The 19,665-nt window shown below is 45.1% G+C and overlaps 1 protein-coding gene across 1 annotated transcript; it reads right to left on the bottom strand.

The window, feature by feature from the left end:
• Positions 1–9,512: 9,512 nt before the first annotated feature.
• LOC120060755 (rho-related GTP-binding protein Rho6-like) lies at positions 9,513–19,284 on the bottom strand. The gene is made up of 5 exons (XM_039010165.1): positions 19,165–19,284; positions 18,469–18,556; positions 10,219–10,328; positions 9,933–10,067; positions 9,513–9,758 (listed from the first exon to the last, which is right to left on the bottom strand). The coding sequence occupies exons 1-5, from the start codon at positions 19,282–19,284 to the stop codon at positions 9,513–9,515; spliced, it is 699 nt and encodes a 232-aa protein (XP_038866093.1).
• Between the last annotated feature and the right edge of the window lie 381 nt (positions 19,285–19,665).

Below are 19,665 nucleotides of genomic sequence, written 5' to 3' on the forward strand. Positions count from 1 at the left end.
CACTAAAAGCCACATGCCCCATTCCCCCCACCCTCTGCCTACCGTCTCTGCACTGTAGTCAGCAGATTTTGAAAAGAGAATGGCTCTCTCTGTGATTGAGTGTCATTTTATCTGGATGAATTGATTGAAGGATGATTTGTTGTATCTGTCATTTGGAGCCTCAATCCCACAGCCACTCCCACATAGGACACACACACAAGCAGACAGGAACAGCAAGGCATAGTACAGAATGCTAGTATAGGTGACAGGAAATTGATGGCTTTTGCAGGGTATGTCAGAGTATCAATGTCACTGTACTGTAACACTCTTCATATCAGGCCTCTCAAAATGTACTATAGTCTGTGCAAGGGTAAACACAGAGTTTGGAGACAGCCTCGCCAGGTACTGAGATGAGAGAGGAGCTGATTCTTATTCTGGGCCTGTCTTTGGCTCCAGGGGAGGTTGAGAGAGAGGTGTGGAGCAGCTATGGTGGGGAAACTATATCAGCATGGAGGCAGATCAAAGTTGATGCTAACCAGGGGTGAAACTGACAAATACAAAGGGTGAATTATACAATGGTTGTTCACTAGGTTGCATAGTAACGGTGGATCCTGTTATGAATATGGGGTAAGGCGGTTAATGAGAATCTTTCTCTCTCTGAATTTTGTTTAGTCTTTTCTCATCTGTGGACAAAAGAGGAGAAGTAATAAAAGGTGAAAATGAGGCACAAGTGTAGATGGGGTTATTAATACTGTATCTCCATATTCATACGCCGCTTCAGTGTCACTGTTGTAAAACAAAGCTATGTACATCTACCAAACGCTATGTATCGACATTTTAAGTGTAATGGAATATAGGCTCTGTAGGTAGTGACAAAAGGTGAAGGTGAAGGATTTCAATGTGAAGGATTTCCTCACAAAAGAATGTATGGACACATCAAGGTCAACGACATGATTGTGCATTTTTTAGTGTATGAAAAATCTCAGCAGACACACACACATTCCTACAATCCTACTGTTGCTATGACAACCTAGTTCTTGCCACAAAATATATTCTCTGACAAAGAGAGATTTGAGAGAAAATGTAATGTTCTTTGCTTGCTCCTGACTAAATCATAATAAGTACGGAGTGAAAATTAAATAAAGTCTCCCACAAGCTATATCATCAACCTGATACCGTGTGTTCTTACTGGATGGATGTTCCTTCCTGCTTCTCCTGTGTGAGGAAGGAATGCCTCATTCCCAGAGAAATGTCCAGAGTTCATACATCTTGGCAGAGGGCTCAGTCTTTTTCAAGGGCATATAATCATCAAACAGCAGAGTGGACAATTTGTTGTGCAGTGTACACTGTTGGCATCCTGCAGCTACAGGGTAGCTGCAGTTGTCTGTTCTACAGTATGTATTGTATGCTACAGTGAGAGTAGTGAGTAGCCAACACAAGAACTGGCATGAACTGGATAGCACACAGGTGACTCTCCATGAATATTCGAATGCGATTGGGAATTCTAACTGACCTAATTAGCTTCTGTTTATCCAGAAAGCTTAATTCACCTCTGTTATGGTACATGGTCTGCCCTGTGGGATCATTGGTCATTTTGCAGGATCGTTCGGTGCATTAGTTCGGTGCACGTCAATACTATATGCTTTTGAACCAGAGGACATCAATGATTGGTTGTATAGGGTGATGTAGTGTTGCTTAGTGTTAAACCTCTTAAGAATCCGACACTTTTTTTCAATTTTCGCCTAAAATGACATACCCAAATCTAACTGCCTGTAGCTCAGGACCTGAAGCAAGGATATGCATATTCTTGATACCTTTTGAAAGGAAACACTTTGAAGTTTGTGGAAATGTGAAATGAATGTAGGAGAATATAACACATCAGATCTGGTAAAAAATAATACACCTTTTAAATGCAAGACAAAGGCCATAATGTATTATTCCAGCCTAGGTGCAATTTAGATTTTGGCCACTAGATGGCATCAGTGTATGTGCAAAGTTTTTGACTGATCCAATGAACCATTGCATATCTGTTCAAAATGTTGTATCAAGACTGCCCAAATGAGCCTAATTGGTTTATTAATACATTTTCAAGTTCATAATTGTGCACTCTCCTCAAACAATAGCATGGTATTATTTCACTGTAATAGCTACTGTAAATTGGACAGTGCAGTTAGATTAAAATAATTTAAGCTTTCTGCCCATATCAGATATGTATATGTCCTGGGGAAATTCTTGGTTACTTACAACCTCATGCTAATCACATTAGCCTACGTTAGCTTAACCGTCCCGTGGGGGGGACACCGATTCCGTAGAGGTTAATTTTGGTTGCAAAATCATCCAATAGTTTAATATTTTTTTTGTACTTTGAAACGCACACAAATGGTGGATTGCTGATCAATTCATTTGAACCTACATTTGTCTTGAGTCAAGGGAATGCAGGAAAGATAAGCCATTATATTGTTTAAGGGAAAATGAGGACTATGATGCAAACTAGACAAAACAAAACCTGCAATCAGAAGATGAGCCACAGTTACTTGACCTGACCTCCATATATCTATACACCTAAAACCTCCAACATCAACCTCCTGCCCTCATTCCCTTCCCACATACAAAACCCCCCACCCCCAACACGCCCAGTGCTCCAACCCCCACCCCTTATACCCTGATGCCAAGCTTGGTTGTCTAATTAAACGGCTAAATAAGTGCATTCACTGTGAACATGCCTGCGGGGCATGCCAAACTGGGGGAGGGGGAGGATGGCAAGGTGATGGGGGGGCAGGATGGGTAAACTTATGGGGTCTCTGTAGTAGGGCAGAGAGAGAGGGTTTGCCTGGGGGTCACATAGGAGGACATCAATCCAGCAGGCGTGAACAGAGTGCAGGCATGTGTGAGCCAACAGGGCCGCTGCTGCTCACTTCTGTCGGCTACACATGGGAATGGGAGATATGCGGAGTACACAACATAAACTGCTTAGTGGTATACACAGGACAGAGATGCACACACACATGCAAACAGATAAAAGGAACCCCGTAGGACTGAACGTACAAACACATGGGTACGAGACGATGATGCAGGGTTCAGGCCATAGCACACATTCTAATAACCACTATTGCTAACTCTCATCCCACTGCTCCAATTACTATCACCATAATATAGCTAACGATGAGCAATACAAGATAAACCAGACAGAGAAGAATGATTGAATAATAAGAGCATGGTAATAATAGAAGTGATGTACTGTCAGTGGATGACATTTTACCATAAATGCTGTTCAAATTTGGTTTGATTGTGATAATATGAAGTATGCTAATATCGTTGAATATAGTTCATATTTATATGGCTCTGTCCTGCGGGTGCGGGGCCTACAGAAAAGCCTTGGTGTATGCTGTCTGGGGAAGTCTATGTGCTTCATTGGGCAGCCCAGAGCACACAGCCATGCACAGACTGATGCTACAGGGCTGCCTGATCTCATTACATCAAAATAGCTCTGGATAGAGAAATCAAACCGATATCTATGGGATGTCATGACAGAGGTTCATTTAGATGAAGTCCTATGTGACCCTAGAAGGTGAGTGCGCCTCTTTATTTCTTGTTACGCTTCTGTGTGTCGCTCTATCTTACTAGCTGGGGATATTAAATTGGTGTAGACAAGCAGACCTGCACACACGCAAACATGTAGATACAAATCAACAGACATACAGATGTAGAAATAAACAAACACACACACACACACACACACACACACACACACACACATCGATGAAGCAGGGAGAAATAGGCAAACACCCAATGACACATACACAAACATACTATGTGCATGCACGCAGGCACATACACATTCACACGCATACACTAGGATGGAAACATGGTGAGACAGATGCTCAGAGGGTACAGACACAAACGTCAGTTCCCCCTCCTCGCTCTACTGAGCCTGTGTCATAGAGACCCATTTAGGAGACAGGAGTTATGGCATTGTCACAGCGGTCGCAGTAGCGCTCGCTCAGGGGGAGGCTTTGTGTGTGTGTGTGTGTGTGTGTGTGTGTGTGTGTGTGTGTGTGTGTGTGTGTGTGTGTGTGTGTGTGTGTGTGTGTGTGTGTGTGTGTGTGTGTGTGTGTGTGTGTGTGTGTGTGTGTGTGTGTGTGTGTGCGTGCGCGCGCGTGCGTGCGTGGGTGGGTGCGTGCGTGTGTGTGTGTGTCACTGGGTGCAGACAGCTCATCAGTCATCAGGCAGCATAGCTCTGACTCCCCTTCCTTGCCTCCTTTCTCACTCTCCTGCCGTCTCTGTGCCATGTCTGATAGAGGCGGTGTGTGTGTGTGTCCTCTGCATTATCATTAACAGCAGACTAGTTCATTTCCTCAGTGAAAACAATGTACTGAGCAAATGTCAAATTGGCTTTTTACCAAATTACGACAAAAACATACAACATTATAAAATCCATGTACACAAACACACACATTTCTTCCCACAGACAGGGCCATGGGGTGAGAAAGGGATGCAGTTTAAGCCCCCCCCTCTTCAACATATATACCAACAAATTAGCGAGGGGACTAGAACAGTCTGCAGCACCCGGCCTCACCCTACTAGAATCTGAAGTCAAATGTCTACTATTTGCTGATGGTCTGGTGCTTCTGTCACCAACCAAGGAGGGCCTACAGCAGCACCTAGATCTTCTGCACAGATTCTGTCAGACTTGGGCCCTGACAGTACATTTCAGTAAAACAAAAATAATGGTGTTCCAAAAAAGGTCCAGTCACCAGGACCACAAATACAAAGTCCATCTAGACACCGTTGCCCTAGAGCACACAAAAAACTATACATACCTCGACCTAAACATCAGCGCCACAGGTAACTTCCACAAAGCTGTAAACGAGCTGAGAGACAAAGCAAGAAGAGCCTTCTATGCCATCAAAAGGAACATAAAATTTGACATACCAATTAGGATCTGGCTAAAAAATACTTGAATCAGTTATAGAGCCTGTTGCCCTTCATGGTTGTGAGGTCTGGGGTCCGCTCACCAACCAAGAATTCACAAAATGGGACAAATACCAAATTGAGACTCTGCAAGCAGAATTCTGCAAAAATATCCTCCGTGTACAACGTAAAACACCAAATAATGCAAAATCCAGAAAAGAGACGTTAACTTCTACAACCACCTAAAAGGAAGTGATTCACAAACCTTCCATAACAAAGCCATCACCTACAGAGAGATGAACCTGGAGAAGAGTCCCCGAAGCAAGCTGGTCCTGGGGCACTGTTCACAAGCACAAACAGACCCCACAGAGCCCCAGGACAGCAACACAATTAGACCCAACCAAATCATGAGAAAACAAAAGATAATTACTTGACACATTGGAAAGAATTAACAAAACATAACATACTACAATGCTAGTTGGCCCTAAACAGAGAGTACACAGTGGCAGAATACCTGACCACTGTGACTGACGCAAACTTAAGGAAAGCTTTGACTATGTACAGACTCAGTAAACCTTAGCCTTGCTATTGAGAAAGGCCGCCGTAGGCAGACATTGCTCTCAAGAGAAGACAGGCTATGTGCACACTGGCCACAAAATCAGGTGGAAACTGAGCTGCGCTTCGTAACCTCCTGCCAAATGTATAATCATATTAAAGACACATATTTCCCTCAGATTACACAGATCCACAAAGAATTCGAAAACAAACTCAACGTTGATAAACTCCCATATCTACTGGGTGAAATACCACAGTGTACCATCACAGCAGCAATATTTGTGACCTATTGCCACAAGAAAAGGCCAACCAGTGAAGAACAAACACCATTGTAAATACAACCCATATTTATGTTTATTTATTTTCCCTTTTGTACTTTAACTCTTTGCACATTGTTACAACACTGTATATGGACATAATATGACATTTGAAATGTCTGTATTCTTTCGGAACGTCTGTGAATGTCATGTTTACTGTTAATTTGTATTGTTTATTTCACTTTTGTTTATTATCTACTTCACTTGCTTAGGCAATCTCAACATATGTTTCCCATGCCAAAAAGCCCTTAAATTTAATTGAATTGAGTGAGAGAAAAAGAGAGCGAGAGAGAGAGTGAGAGAGAGCATGAGCGAGCGAGAGAGAGAGCTGATCAGGGCAGTTCAGAGATGCTTGGATGGTTTTTAGTGCTGGGTTTGTCCAATAGGTCACTTCTTCTGTGGGCATTACCACAGGGTGTCACACCCTGATCTGTTTCACCTGTCTTTGTGATTGTCACCACCCCCCTCCAGGTGTCGCCTATCTTCCCCATTATCCCCTGTGTATTTATACCTGTGTTCTCTGTTTGTCTTTTGCCAGTTCGGCTTGTTTGTCAAGTCAACCAGAGGTTTTTCTCAGCTCCTGCTTTTCCCAGTCAAGCTTTTTTCTCGCCCTCCTGATTTTGACCCTTGCCTGTCCTGACTCTGAGCCTACCTGCCTGACCCCCCTGCCTGCCCCTGAGCCTGCCTGCCGACTTGTACCATTGCCCGAACTCTGGATTATTGACCTCTGTCTAGCCTGAGCCTGCCTGCCGTCCAGTACCGTTGCCCCACCTCTGGTTTACTGACCCCTGCCTGCCTTGACCTGTCTATTGCCTGCCCCTGTTGGATTATTAAACCATTGTTAATTCGACGTTGTCTGCATCTGGGTCTTACCTTCATACCTAATACAGGGTAATGGTACATGACTAAAATACCCAACCCCCTTCTCCAGAGGCATCACCCAGGTTGGTTGTGTGTGTATGTTTTGGGGGAGGGGTGTCCCCAAGGCTATATTCACGCTTCAGTTGCATGTGTCCAGTCTGTTTTTGACAGAAATATCAGCTATACACATTTTGTTTACATTTAGTTTCCACCATTTCAATTTTCAAATAATGTTCTGCTGTTGAATCATAGCAGTAGACTCAACAGCCAAACATACAGAAGCAGATTATTACATTGTACCCTTGAACCAGGGATAAAATAACCATGTCAGGCTTCTTCGAAGACAAACCTCACAATGAGCTACAGTATATCATCGATTCTACGTTCTTTCACTGTAAGAACATTGAAGCAAGCTTTGTTGATCCAACACCACTTTGATATAACTTAAAGACACACAATGATTAACTGCAATTTAGCCTACATCATAGCTCAAAGTAAAGTTGAAATACAACGCATCAATATACTTTTCTATTTACCAAACCTCATGTTACTAAGCTGCAATCATACTTAGGGCAGCTACAGTATGTGTCAGTCATCACAGTATAGCAGAGCATTTAGTGAAGAGATTTCACTGCAGGTGGATGTGCTGCAGTAATGTAATAACCCTCCCTGTCAACATTCTAATGGGCAAATTATGTCTTTCTGAGCTTATAATGATTAAAATTGAGCATTTAATGTAGACTAAATTACAACATCCCTCAGCAATTTGATCACTTATGCTCTGGTACCATTAGACTGATCTGTCTTGTCCTAGTACGTGTGTAAAACCCATTATCAATATCTCAGTCTGTCCAAAGGTAAGAGGTAATCTATATCTGTGAATGGCTCTTAACGCTCAAGTTATTCTATATGGCTCACGTTTTACTGCAACATTTTCAATAACTTCAACCAACCAAGTATGTACAGTACTCATCATAATGCTTAGTTAAATGAGGATATTTCACCCAACGACTCCTCTACAGAAGTTAGATAAGAGCTTGATGAGTTGGTAGTGCTGATAGGGCCCTAGAGTGTCACTCATCACAGGGAGTGTGGTTGTGCTATTGAGGGTGAAGCCATCTGTTTAAGTTTCATACTGTATGTTGATAACACTTTAAGTCACCTTCATATGTTAATGCCTCATAAACATTCACAACTTATAGATGTTGCTTTTCCCCTTATGGCCCACCAAACCTGTACTCCACAAAAACTCAGACATCTGAGAATATGATGAACAAAGTCGAGCTTTATTCAGAACCAAAGAGAAAACGTATGGACAGAAAAAAAATTCTGTGTCCATTCAAATTAAGAATCCCCCCCCAAAAATGTACAGTCAAAAATAAAACGACAACATTGAGCAACACAGTATTTCATTAATGAATTAAGTTGAAGCCATTTTACTTAACACAAACACTGTGTTTTGTTCCAACAACATTATTTTTGGAGCTTTATAAATGGCATATAAAGCAGGATATGTACAACCAGACATGGTCTGTTCTTCGCAAAGGAGTGGGAGCAGAAACATTATGACGGCTGTATATCCAGTCAAATTGACTTTTTTCTGAACAGTGTTTCAGTCACTCCAGGCAGATTTGGAGCTTATTCACTCACTGCTGGGAACTCAGGTTATAAAAGGTACTCAAATTGCTTTTTTTGTTCTGACACAAGCCACTGAGCTGCCACTGAGTTCGGAGGCTTCAAATGAGTTTTTCAGATATTTTTCAGATGTTTTTCAGCAGTGCTCTACTAACTGAAATGTCCAGCAGTGGTCTCATGCTACAAATGAAAGGTGAGACGCACAGTTGGAGAGCCCTCTTTCTTTTCTCCCAGAGCCAGAAACTGCACCCATCATCACAATTCTGCTGACTTTTCCCCCTGCTCACACAGTTGCTAAGCAACACCTTAAATTCCAGTGTTTTGTAAGTCCAAACAACTCAGAGCCCCTGTCTGTGCAAATCATGAAGTCCTCTATTAGCCGGGTCGTAGACAGCTCCTAATACAAGATGACTTCAGTGAGTACAAGAACAATGACAAAAAAAGCAACTACAATTAAAAAGGACTGGGCAGAAAGCAGATTACAAATTTGAAGAAAACTGAAAAATATAAATCACCTTATACTTAAAAGATTTCAACGCAAAACAAATTGAAAAATAACTTACTTCGGACAGGACCAGCCTGTTAGTTGTTTCGGCTCAAATTCACCCATCCTACCCACACCCAACCCTCACTACCCTCCCAGACCCTTTACCACATCTGCATGTCTTACACTCTCCACTAAGTATGGATGAGAGACCCATCTTTGTAAAGGCCTTGATCCTGTACTCTCATCAATAATGGCCAGCCACACTACAAGAAGGACAACTCCAGAGAGTCATCTCAGGTGACCAATTGTGGAACATGAAGGAGACTTATTTTTCAGTCTCTGAATCAGAGAGGTGTGGGGGGCTGCCATAATCGACATCCACTTCTTCAGCGCCCGAGGAACAGGGGGTTAACTGCCTTGCAGATTTTTACCTTGTCAGCTCAGGGATTCGGCTACCTGCCGCCCCGAGTTGTGTATGGGTCTGTGTGCGTGTGTGTGTGTGTGTGTTTGTGGGGGGGGGGGGTGATCATGAAGAGGACCAGTATATCCTATACAGAGTAAACCATGTTTTTTAAAAAGTGGGGCGTCAGTGGGGGTGGGGACTGGGGAGGACATTGGGGGAGGCCAGAGGGGTTCTAAAGAAACCCCTTCCCTCCCCCTTACTTCCGATTCCCTTGCCCCTCTACCACCTTGCACCCCCTTTTGCCCGCTGGACTGTTCAATGGAGTGCATCTCTGGCCACCCCAGTCTGGGTTCTTCCCCCTCCCTCACATGATGGAGCAGCCCTTGGCCTTGTCCTTGCCGAAGGTGGAGGAGAGGAGGTCAGACTTGCTGGGCAGGAAAAGGAGTCTCTTGGAGAGGCGTCGGGCAGGGCTGGTCTTGGTGGAGGGCTGTAGCTTGCTGATGCAGGCCAGGGCTGAAGTACGGAACACACTGTGGATGCTCTTCTCTGAGGTGAAGGCCGAACACTCCAAGTAGGCCTCCGCACCTAGCTGCTTGGCCATGGAGGAACCCTGCAACAAGAAGGGGAAAGAACAGGAGTGAGACGGAGGAAGCGAGACACCAAAGAGAGAGAAAGAGAGAGATTGTATATGTATATGAGAGCGAAAGAGAGAGAGAGAAAGAGAGACAGAGAGAGAGAGAGAGAGAGAGAGAAAGAGAGAGAGAGAGCAATATGTAAGACTCACCTGCTCATGTGAGATGGGTGTCTGCTTCTGATTGGACAGCTCCATGAGCGTACACACGTCTGTGCGCAGGTCTGTTTTACAGCCTATCAGGAGGATGCGTGTGCTGGGGCAGAAATCCAGGATCTCTGTCTTCCACTGCAACGAAATGGACATATGGCTGTCATGAGGTTGTTATAATTTATCATCACCACAGATGTAAAGTGCATGATGATTGTGATGATGGCAAAGATGAGGAGGAAGAAGAAATTGACAACAGCAATGATGATCACAATGACAATGGCCTTACCTTTTTCAGTGCACCATCAATTGAGTCTGGTCGGCTGATGTCGTAACAGAGGAGCACAGCGTCTGAGTCGCTGTAGCACAGGGGTCGGACGTTATCATAGTACGGAGAGCCTATAGGGTCAAACAGATCGGCTGGGGTCAGTCACAGGGCTTTTGTCACGTTCCTGACCTGTTTTCTCTTGTTTTGTATTTATTTAGTATGGTCAGGGCGTGAGTTGGGTGGGTTGTCTATGTGTTGTTTTCTATGTTGGGGTTTTGTGTGTTCGGCCTGGTATGATTCTCAATCAGAGGCAGCTGTCAATCGTTGTCCCTGATTGAGAATCATACTTAGGCAGCCGGGGTTCACGTGTGTGTTTGTGGGTGTTTGTCTTTCGTGTTAGTATTCGTGCCACACGGGACTGTTTTCGGTTGGATTCTATTGGTTAATTTGTTTCATTGTAGTGTTCAGTTTATTTTATAATAAATTATGGACACTTTCCACTCTGCGTCTTGGTCCGATCCCTACACCTCCTCTTCAGACGAAGAGGAGGAAATCTGCCGTTACAGAAACACCCACCACCAAAGGACCAAGCGGAGTTGAAAAGGGCAGCAACAGCAGCAGCAGCAGCGGCCAAAAACCCAGGACTCCTGGACTTGGGAAGAGATCCTGGAAGGCAAAGGACCCTGGGCTCAGCCAGGGGAATATCGCCGTCCCAAGGCAGAGTTGGAGGCAGCGAAGGCAGAGAGGCGCTGGTATGAGGAGGCAGCGCGGCGACGCGGTTGGGAGCCCGAGAGTCAGACCCAAAAATTTCTTGGGGGGGGGGCACACGCGGAGTGTGGCAAAGCCGGGTAGGAGACCTGAGCCAACTCCCCGTGCTTACCGTGGAGTGAGAGGGCGTCGTACTGGTCAGACACCGTGTTATGCGGTGGAGCGCACGGTGTCCCCAGTACGCGTGCTTAGCCCAGTGCGGGCTATTCCACCTCGCCGCACTGGTAGGGCTAGGTTGGGCATCGAGCCGGGTGTCATGAAGCCGGCCCAACGCATCTGGCCTCCAGTGCGTCTCCTCAGGCCGGCGTACATGGCACCAGCCTTACAAATGGTGTCCCCGGTTCGCCAGCATAGCCCAGTGCGGGCTATTCCACCTCGCCGCACTGGCAGGGCTACGGGGACCATTCAACCTGGTAAGGTTGGGCAGGCTCGGTGCTCAAGAGCGCGTGTCCTCCTTCACGGTCCGGTAATTCTGGTGCCACCTCCACGTACCAGTCCTCCGGTGGCAGCCCCCCGCACCAGGCTGTCTCTCCGTTTTCTCTCTCCAGTTGCTCCCACCTGTCCAGCGCTGTCAGAGCCTTCCTCCTCTACAGCGCAGCCAGAGTCTGAACTGCCTGCCTGCCCAGCGCTGTCAGAGCTGCCCGTCTGTCCCGAGCCGTCAGAGCTGCCCGTCTGTCCCGAGCCGTCAGAGCTGCCCGTCTGTCCCGAGCCGTCAGAGCTGCCCGTCTGTCCCGAGCCGTCAGAGCTGCCCGTCTGTGTTGAGCAGCCAGAGCCGTCCGCCAGACAGGAGCAGCCAGAGCCGTCCGCCAGACAGGAGCAGCCAGTGCCGTCCGCCAGACAGGAGCAGCCAGTGCCGTCCGCCAGACAGGAGCAGCCAGTGCCGTCCGCCAGACAGGAGCAGCCAGTGCCGTCAGCCAGCCAGGAGCAGCCAGGATCCGCCAGAGCCAGCCAGCCAGGATCCGCCAGAGCCGGCCAGCCAGGATCCGCCAGAGCCGTCCAGCCAGGATCCGCCAGAGCCGTCCAGCCAGGACCAGCCAGAGCCGTCCAGCCAGGACCAGCCAGAGCCGTCCAGCCAGGACCAGCCAGAGCCGTCCAGCCAGGACCAGCCAGAGCCGTCCAGCCAGGACCAGCCAGAGCCGTCCAGCCAGGACCAGCCAGAGCCGGCCAGCCAGGATCCGCTAGAGCCGGCCAGCCAGGATCCGCCAGAGCCCGCCAGCCAGGATCCGCCAGAGCCCGCCAGCCAGGACCAGCCAGAACTGTCCAGCCAGGATCCGCCGGAGCCAGCCAGCCAGGATCCGCCGGAGCCAGCTAGCCAGGATCCGCCAGAGCCAGCCAGCCAGGATCTGCCCCTCAGTCCGGTGCTGCCCCTCAGTCCGGTGCTGCCCCTCAGTCCGGTGCTGCCCCTCAGTCCGGTGCTGCCCTTTGGTATAGTGGGATTGACATGGAGGGTGGTTGTTAGGAGGAGGCCACGGGGGCGAGTAAGGAGGCGGACAAAGACATTGTTAAGGTGGGGTCCACGTCCCGCGCCAGAGCTGCCACCGCGGACAGACGCCCACCCAGACCCTCCCCTAGAGTTTTAGGTGGTGCGCCCGGAGTTCGCACCTTGAGGGGGGGGTTATGTCACGTTCCTGACCTGTTTTCTCTTGTTTTGTATTTATTTAGTATGGTCAGGGCATGAGTTGGGTGGGTTGTCTATGTGTTGTTTTCTATGTTGGGGTTTTGTGTGTTCGGCCTGGTATGATTCTCAATCAGAGGCAGCTGTCAATCGTTGTCCCTGATTGAGAATCATACTTAGGCAGCCGGGGTTCACGTGTGTGTTTGTGGGTGTTTGTCTTTCGTGTTAGTATTCGTGCCACACGGGACTGTTTTCGGTTGGATTCTATTTGTTAATTTGTTTCATTGTAGTGTTCAGTTTATTTTATAATAAATTATGGACACTTTCCACTCTGCGTCTTGGTCCGATCCCTACACCTCCTCTTCAGACGAAGAGGAGGAAATCTGCCGTTACAGCTTTCAATAGGACAGTACATCAAATCACATTTTATTTGTCACATGCTTCGTAAATACACAGTGAAAAACAAATACATTTAACAAGTAAAAATAATGGCTATATACAAGGAGTACCAGTACCGATGTCCAAAATAATTGGGGTAGCTGTGTAGTGTACTTATAGATAGAGGTAAAGTGACTAGGCAAGAGGATTAGATAATAGACAGCAGCAGCAGCGTATGTGGTGAGAGTGAAAGTGTGTGTGTTGGGGTGTCAAGTATGTGTGAGTGTCTGGGTAGAGTCCAGTGTTTGTGCATATAGTCAGTGCAAAAAAGGGTCAATTAGTCCGGGTAGCCATTTGATTATCTTTTTAGGAGTTTTGTTAAAAAGTCTTATGACTTGGGGACAGAAGCTGTTCAGGGTCCTGTTGATTCCAGACTTGATGCATTGGTACCGCTTGTCGTGTGGTAGCAGAGAGAGCAGTCTGTGGCTTGGATGGCTGGAGTCTTTGACAATTTTTTGGGCCTTCCTTTGACACCGCCTATTATACAAGTCCTTGATGGCAGGGAGCTCGGCCCCGTACGCACTACCCTCTGTAGCACCTTGCAGTCGGTTTTCCAAGCAGTTTCCATACCAAGCGATGATTCAGCTAGTCAAGATGCTCTCGATGGTGCAGCTGTATAACCTTTTGAGGATCTGTGGGCCCAAATCTTTTCAGCCTCCTGAAGAGGAAGAGGCAATGTTGTCCCCCTTCACAGCTGTGTTGGTGTGTTTGGACCATGATAGATCCTTAGTGTTGAGGGTCAGCGTGGCAGATGTGTTGTTGCCTACCCTCACCACCTGGGGTGGCCCGTCATGAAGTCCAGGATCCAGCTGCAGAGGGATGTGTTCAGTCCCAGGGACCTTAGCTTAGTGATGAGCTTGGAGGGCACTATGGTGTTGAACTCTGAGCTGTAGTCAATGAACAACATTCTCACATAGGTGTTCCTTTTGTCCAAGTGGGAAAGGCCAGTGTGGAGTGCAATAGAGATTGCATCATCTGTGGATTGGTTGGAGTGGTATGCGAATTGGAATGGGTCCAGGGTGTCTGGGATGATGGTGTTGATGTGAACCATGACCAGTCTTTCAAAGAATTTCATGGCTACAGATGTGAGTGCTATGGGCCGATAGTAATTTAGACAGGTTACCTTGGCATTCTTGGGCACAGGAAGTATGGTGGTTTGCTTGAAACATGTAGGTATTAAAGACTGGGTCAGAGAGAGGTTGAAAATGCCAGTGAAGAAACTTGCCAGCTGGTCAGCGCATGATCTGAGTTAGCGTCCTCGTAATTCGTCTAGCCCTGCGGCCTTATAAATGTTAACCTGTTTAAAGGTCTTACTCACATCGGCTACGGAGAGCGTAGTACCAAGTGAATAAGAAACTCCATTAGTTCCATTAAGAATGATTTGTTGCAGCACAGGACACCATTCACTCCCCCTGGTAACTACGGTAAAAGCCTTGGTCAACAATGCTTGAATCCAATACTCTATTATACCCCTCCCCCCCACACACACACACTGTACACTGTACACTCAAATGTTCTTCCTCCCTCACACTCAGATCTACAGTAAATCACTTCACTAAAGCCCTGCGCCTTCCCACTTAGTAGAAGATTTCTCCAATAAATCCCATTAACACACAAACAGACAAACATACACAAACACAGACATACAGAAAGAGTAAGAGAGAGACACAGTACACAACTCTATCCCAGTCACACCGCTGTGTTTCGTAAACAGTTTATATTGAACTCTTGTTTGTGCAGAAATCCCACTTTAAATCAGAGCGATGTAACAAAGATCTCTGTATCAGGGGAGAATCATTGATTTATGTGTTTAGGGTGTGTTCTATGTGATGCATAACAATGACACCTAAACTAAAAAGTCAATGCTTCTCATGTTATAAATTGAAGACTATTGCTTAGAAAACCTTAATCTGGTTGTGTGTGCATGTGTGTGTGCATGTGTGTGTGCATGTGTGTGTGTGCATCAGTGGCAGTCGCTGCCGTTTAAGATGAGGGAGGACGCAAAAACATTTATGAGCATGGCCTTATTTCTATTACAGCACATTGGATGACTGTCATTCATATTCCATTCACCCAGTTCAATGTAACTGTCACGTGTGCTCCCTCTCTGACCTCTAGGTCACCAGGCTGCTCATTAAGGCGCACACCTGTCACTATCGTTATGCGCACCTGCGTCATCAAACTCACCTGGACTCCATCACTTCCCTGATTACCTTTCCTATTTATGTCACTTCCTTTGGTTCCTTCCCCAGGCGTTATTGTTTCTGTTTCAGTGTCATGTCTGTGCGTTGTTCGTGTTTCTTGTTTTGTATTATGTTGCGTTTATTTATTAAAACAATCACTCCCTGAACTTGCTTCCCGACTCTCAGCGCACATTGTTACAGTAAGATCGATAGGTTTAGGCTACTACATGATACTCAAATTTCCCCTATACCCATCATGAGGTTGCTACCACCTAGCCTATGAATGAAAGTTTACAACGTAGGTGCACAGGTCAAGAGAAAAATGTTAGTAATCAAGGTGACAGACAGTGACACACCCAATAGTGCATTGCACACTCTTGCCTGCATCTAGCTGATCTGGGGTGTAATCATTAGTCCAACAGTTGCAAACGAGAGTTTCTATTCGACCATCTAAGGTATGTTTATCTCTGTTTCGTTCCATTTGCTTCCGTTTAAGAAACATTTTTCAACAAAATCGGCGGAATGACCACACCCCTAATCCCCTGCAAACAAAGTTCACTTTCATAGCAGCCACATACAAACAGCATGCTCACTTTGCTAGTTGTATAATTAGTTCTCGCATATACGTTGTCCTCCTATCACCTTTTCCCTTCACTTGTGGAATTCATTGCACAACACAATAGCTGTCTGTGACCAGGCGAAAAAACCTTTCCAAGCCAAATATTCATACCATAACCGCTAATCCCTACACACAGCCTACATCATCGTCACCATATTAGCTAACGTCATAGTCAACATAGCTACTAGAAGTAACACGTTAGTAAACCCTCTACAATCGTGTAGTACAGTGTACAGCAAGCAGTTTAGCAGTTAGACCGGCGGGCCCCGGTGGCAATAAATTAACAAAACCAAAAGCTTACCTTGAATTGGAAGAGTTCCAGTGTTGGATAGCCATAGCCAGCTAGCTAATGTAGCATCGCTCTCTGTTTGAGCCGGGTGTTTGAGTAGGTTAAACTAGCTAGCTGCATTCGTTAGCAAAGTAAGTGAAAGGGAAAAAAATACAAAAAATATAGCTTGCTCTCTCTCTCTTGCTTCTCCTTCATTTTTTAAAGAAAATTAATTTGTTCAAAACTGTTAAACCATTGTCTTTCTCTCTCTTTGAGTCAACTACTCACCACATTTTATGCACTGCAGTGCTAGCTAGCTGTAGCTTATGCTTTCTGTACTAGATTAATTATCTGATCCTTTGATTGGGTGGACAACATGTCAGTTCATGCTGCAAGAGCTCTGATAGGTTGGAGGATGTTCTCCGGAAGTTGTTTTAATTATTGTGAAAGTCTATGGAAGGGGGTGAGAACCATGAGCCTCCTAGTCAATGTACCCAGAAGAGGACGGAAACTAGTTGTCCTCTGGCTGCACCATGGTGCTACCCCAGTGAGTGCTGTTGAGGCAACTATAGACCTTCATTGCAAAACAATGTGTTTTAATTAATTATTTGGTGACATTAATATATTTTGTACAGTTTTATCTAAAAAGGCAAACTTTTTTTATGTTTCACTTTACATTTTTCTGAAATTCCCCTTCCTCCTCTGAGGAGCCTCCACTGGTGTGCGTATGTGTGTGCATGCATGCCTACACACCAAAGCATAACGTATGTTAATGTTTACATGAAATTAGTGCTTACTTAACATCACAGCGATATGTCTGGTCCCCTCTGTTGTACAGGAAGTTCTCTGTGCTAAAATCAGATGCTGACAGGATGTCCGTCCTCTCACCACACCAACAACAGATTACATTTTTAACCACAGATAGAGATCTCAGTGTTTAGACTATAGAGGCACTTTTGATGGCATGAAACAGTGAAAAAAAGAAAGGTGGAAAGAGCTGGGGAGAGGTTAAAACGAGGTGTGAAAATGTAAATGTGGGGTAGAGTCCAGATTGGTCCATTTCTGTTGAAGGTAAACAGACAAAGCAACAAAAAGAAATGTTGTGTTTTCTGTTACATAATGATTTTTGGCCTGAATACACTATGAGGCTGTGATGAGATGTCGGCAATATAGTTCACTCCTTTTTATATGTGCCTTCTGCTCTCTGAAACACACACACACACACACACACACACACAAACACACCCCCGCTCATGCGGAGGCAACCCCCTGGCCAATGAAACCACCCCTCTGGAGGTCAACTGGCACAACTGAACTCCTTCCAGCCCAATCAGAAAGCCCCAGGCTAGATGTTCTGTAATGATAGCATCACAACCACAATGAACTGGTTGTGTTCTATTGATCTATTGGTTCTGTTTACATAATTTCAAGATGTTGAAGGGTACCACCGTGTCAGTAGGTTGTGTGTGTGTGTGTGTGTGTGTGTGTGTGTGTGTGTGTGTGTGTGTGTGTGTGTGTGTGTGTGTGTGTGTGTGTGTGTGTGTGTGTGTGTGTGTGTGTGTGTGTGTGTGTGTGTGTGTGTGTGTGTGTGTGTGTGTGTGTGTGTGTATTTTGTGTGTCAAATATGATGTAGAGCCGACAACTTATTACATTCCTCTAGTAAAGGGGTAGGTGGAGAGAGGGATATATCTACAGTATGTTTCCTGATTAATCGATGTAAACATAAATCAAAGGGAGAGGAGACAGAAACAGAGAACGTGCACACAAATGGTCATTTGCTTTAAAATGTTGTGTCAACGCTGTCTGGGAAAAAGCCCTTCCTCCACTCTAACTTCTCAAAGCTCAGTAGCCTACCACAGCACTACCTGTGATAAGTAGCAACACAATGGTGCTGTGTTAGAGGATCAACAGATCGCTGTCTTAAAGGGAAATAATTACAACAATACAGTATACACTATGATGCTTAATAAGACAGTGAGAAATTAGCCAATAAATCTACTGTTGTTTACAGATTGCATTGTTTTCAGAGCGGGTGGGCAAGGAAATGTAAGTCAGGTTTTGCAGTACAATTCCTCTGAGAACTTGAATGTAAAGACACATTAAAATGGAATGCTTTTGGACTCTCTCTTGTTCAAGAGAAAGGAATTTCAAGGTAGCGGCCTGAGAACAAGTTGGAGGAACATTTCACGCATGATAAACCCCTCCACTATATCTGCAGGTAGAGCACCTTGTATAGAGAGACATGACACATTATATCCCTTTTTATAATACATTATAAAGGCTTATACATGCTTAAATACCTTAAGTAATGCTTTAAGTAAAGTGCTACTGTAAGGGTATGTTGGATGTATGCAGGGAGAGTGCAGAGTGTAATGCTCACCTGACGTGTCCCAGAGACTGAGCTCTACGCGCTGGTCCTCCAGCTCCAGACATGCTGTGTAGTTCTCAAATACTGTTGGAACATATGTCTGTGGATGCAGAAAGGAATGGGTTCATTAGTACTACTAATGGGAATTACACTATGTAAATGTAGGATTTAGAAATTAGAATACAGTCAACCTGTGAAATGGTGACCCTTGTAATCCTCAATCCTACATTTACATACAGTGTAAATTGTGTTAGTTTTACATATAATGATCATCCCAGTTTGTGGCTACTGTGCCACTGCCTACTGTCTGTCTGACCAAATAAGGCATCTGATCATTTCAAAACAAATGCCAACTCCATGTTAACAGAAAAATAATCCAAATAATTTTAAGAGGTATTTTAATATTTTAAGAAATAGGAAATAATTGTTTCCTATCAATTATACAGTTAGGAAGTTAATACTTATCTTGGGATAAAGTATCATATAAGAATTAAGCAATAAATAATCTATGTCTTAAAACTCTATCATAAATCTAACACAATCTAGCAATGCAGTTATTAGTGAAAATATAAACTTGACACATTCTCTTTGTTATTATCATATAATTATCACCTCTTTATAGCCTATGTATGTTGACTATTCCAGTAGGCCTATACCTTTAGTTTTTGACTGTAATCCAATCAAATGTGCCCGGTAGAAATCGCATACCTCAGGATAGGAATCCTTGGCCAGGACTTGCAACATTGCGGTTTTCCCGCATTGAACATCCCCAACCAACACCAGTTTACATCTCGCCACCATAGGCTGGGTAAGTCTCCTTTCCTTCATTGTGAAAAATATTTTCTTGATGAATACAATAAATGTATATGTGAAACAAAAACAACTCCTTTGTAAATCCTCTGTTAGTTATCAGTGCGTTGCGCCGTGATGCTCTCCTCCTGCACTGAAGCTTGCTGCTAGTGGTATTGATGAGATATGACACTGCGGAACTTTATATTGTCGCGACAGCCAATGAGCCTTCTGCTGATGGTTGCGCGGCACGCGCTTCGGACGAAATATACAAGGTTTACGTAGCCAACTGCTCTAAAGGGCGAAATGACCTACATAGTCTATCCATGTCTAGTGGATGATACGCTTTGTGTGATATTAGAGAGAGGAGGGAAAATGGCTACTGGTTATTTAATGTTATATTGTTAAATGTTTGTCATC

This window comes from Salvelinus namaycush, chromosome 16 (assembly GCF_016432855.1).
Source record: "Salvelinus namaycush isolate Seneca chromosome 16, SaNama_1.0, whole genome shotgun sequence".
Lineage (NCBI taxonomy): Eukaryota > Metazoa > Chordata > Actinopteri > Salmoniformes > Salmonidae > Salvelinus > Salvelinus namaycush.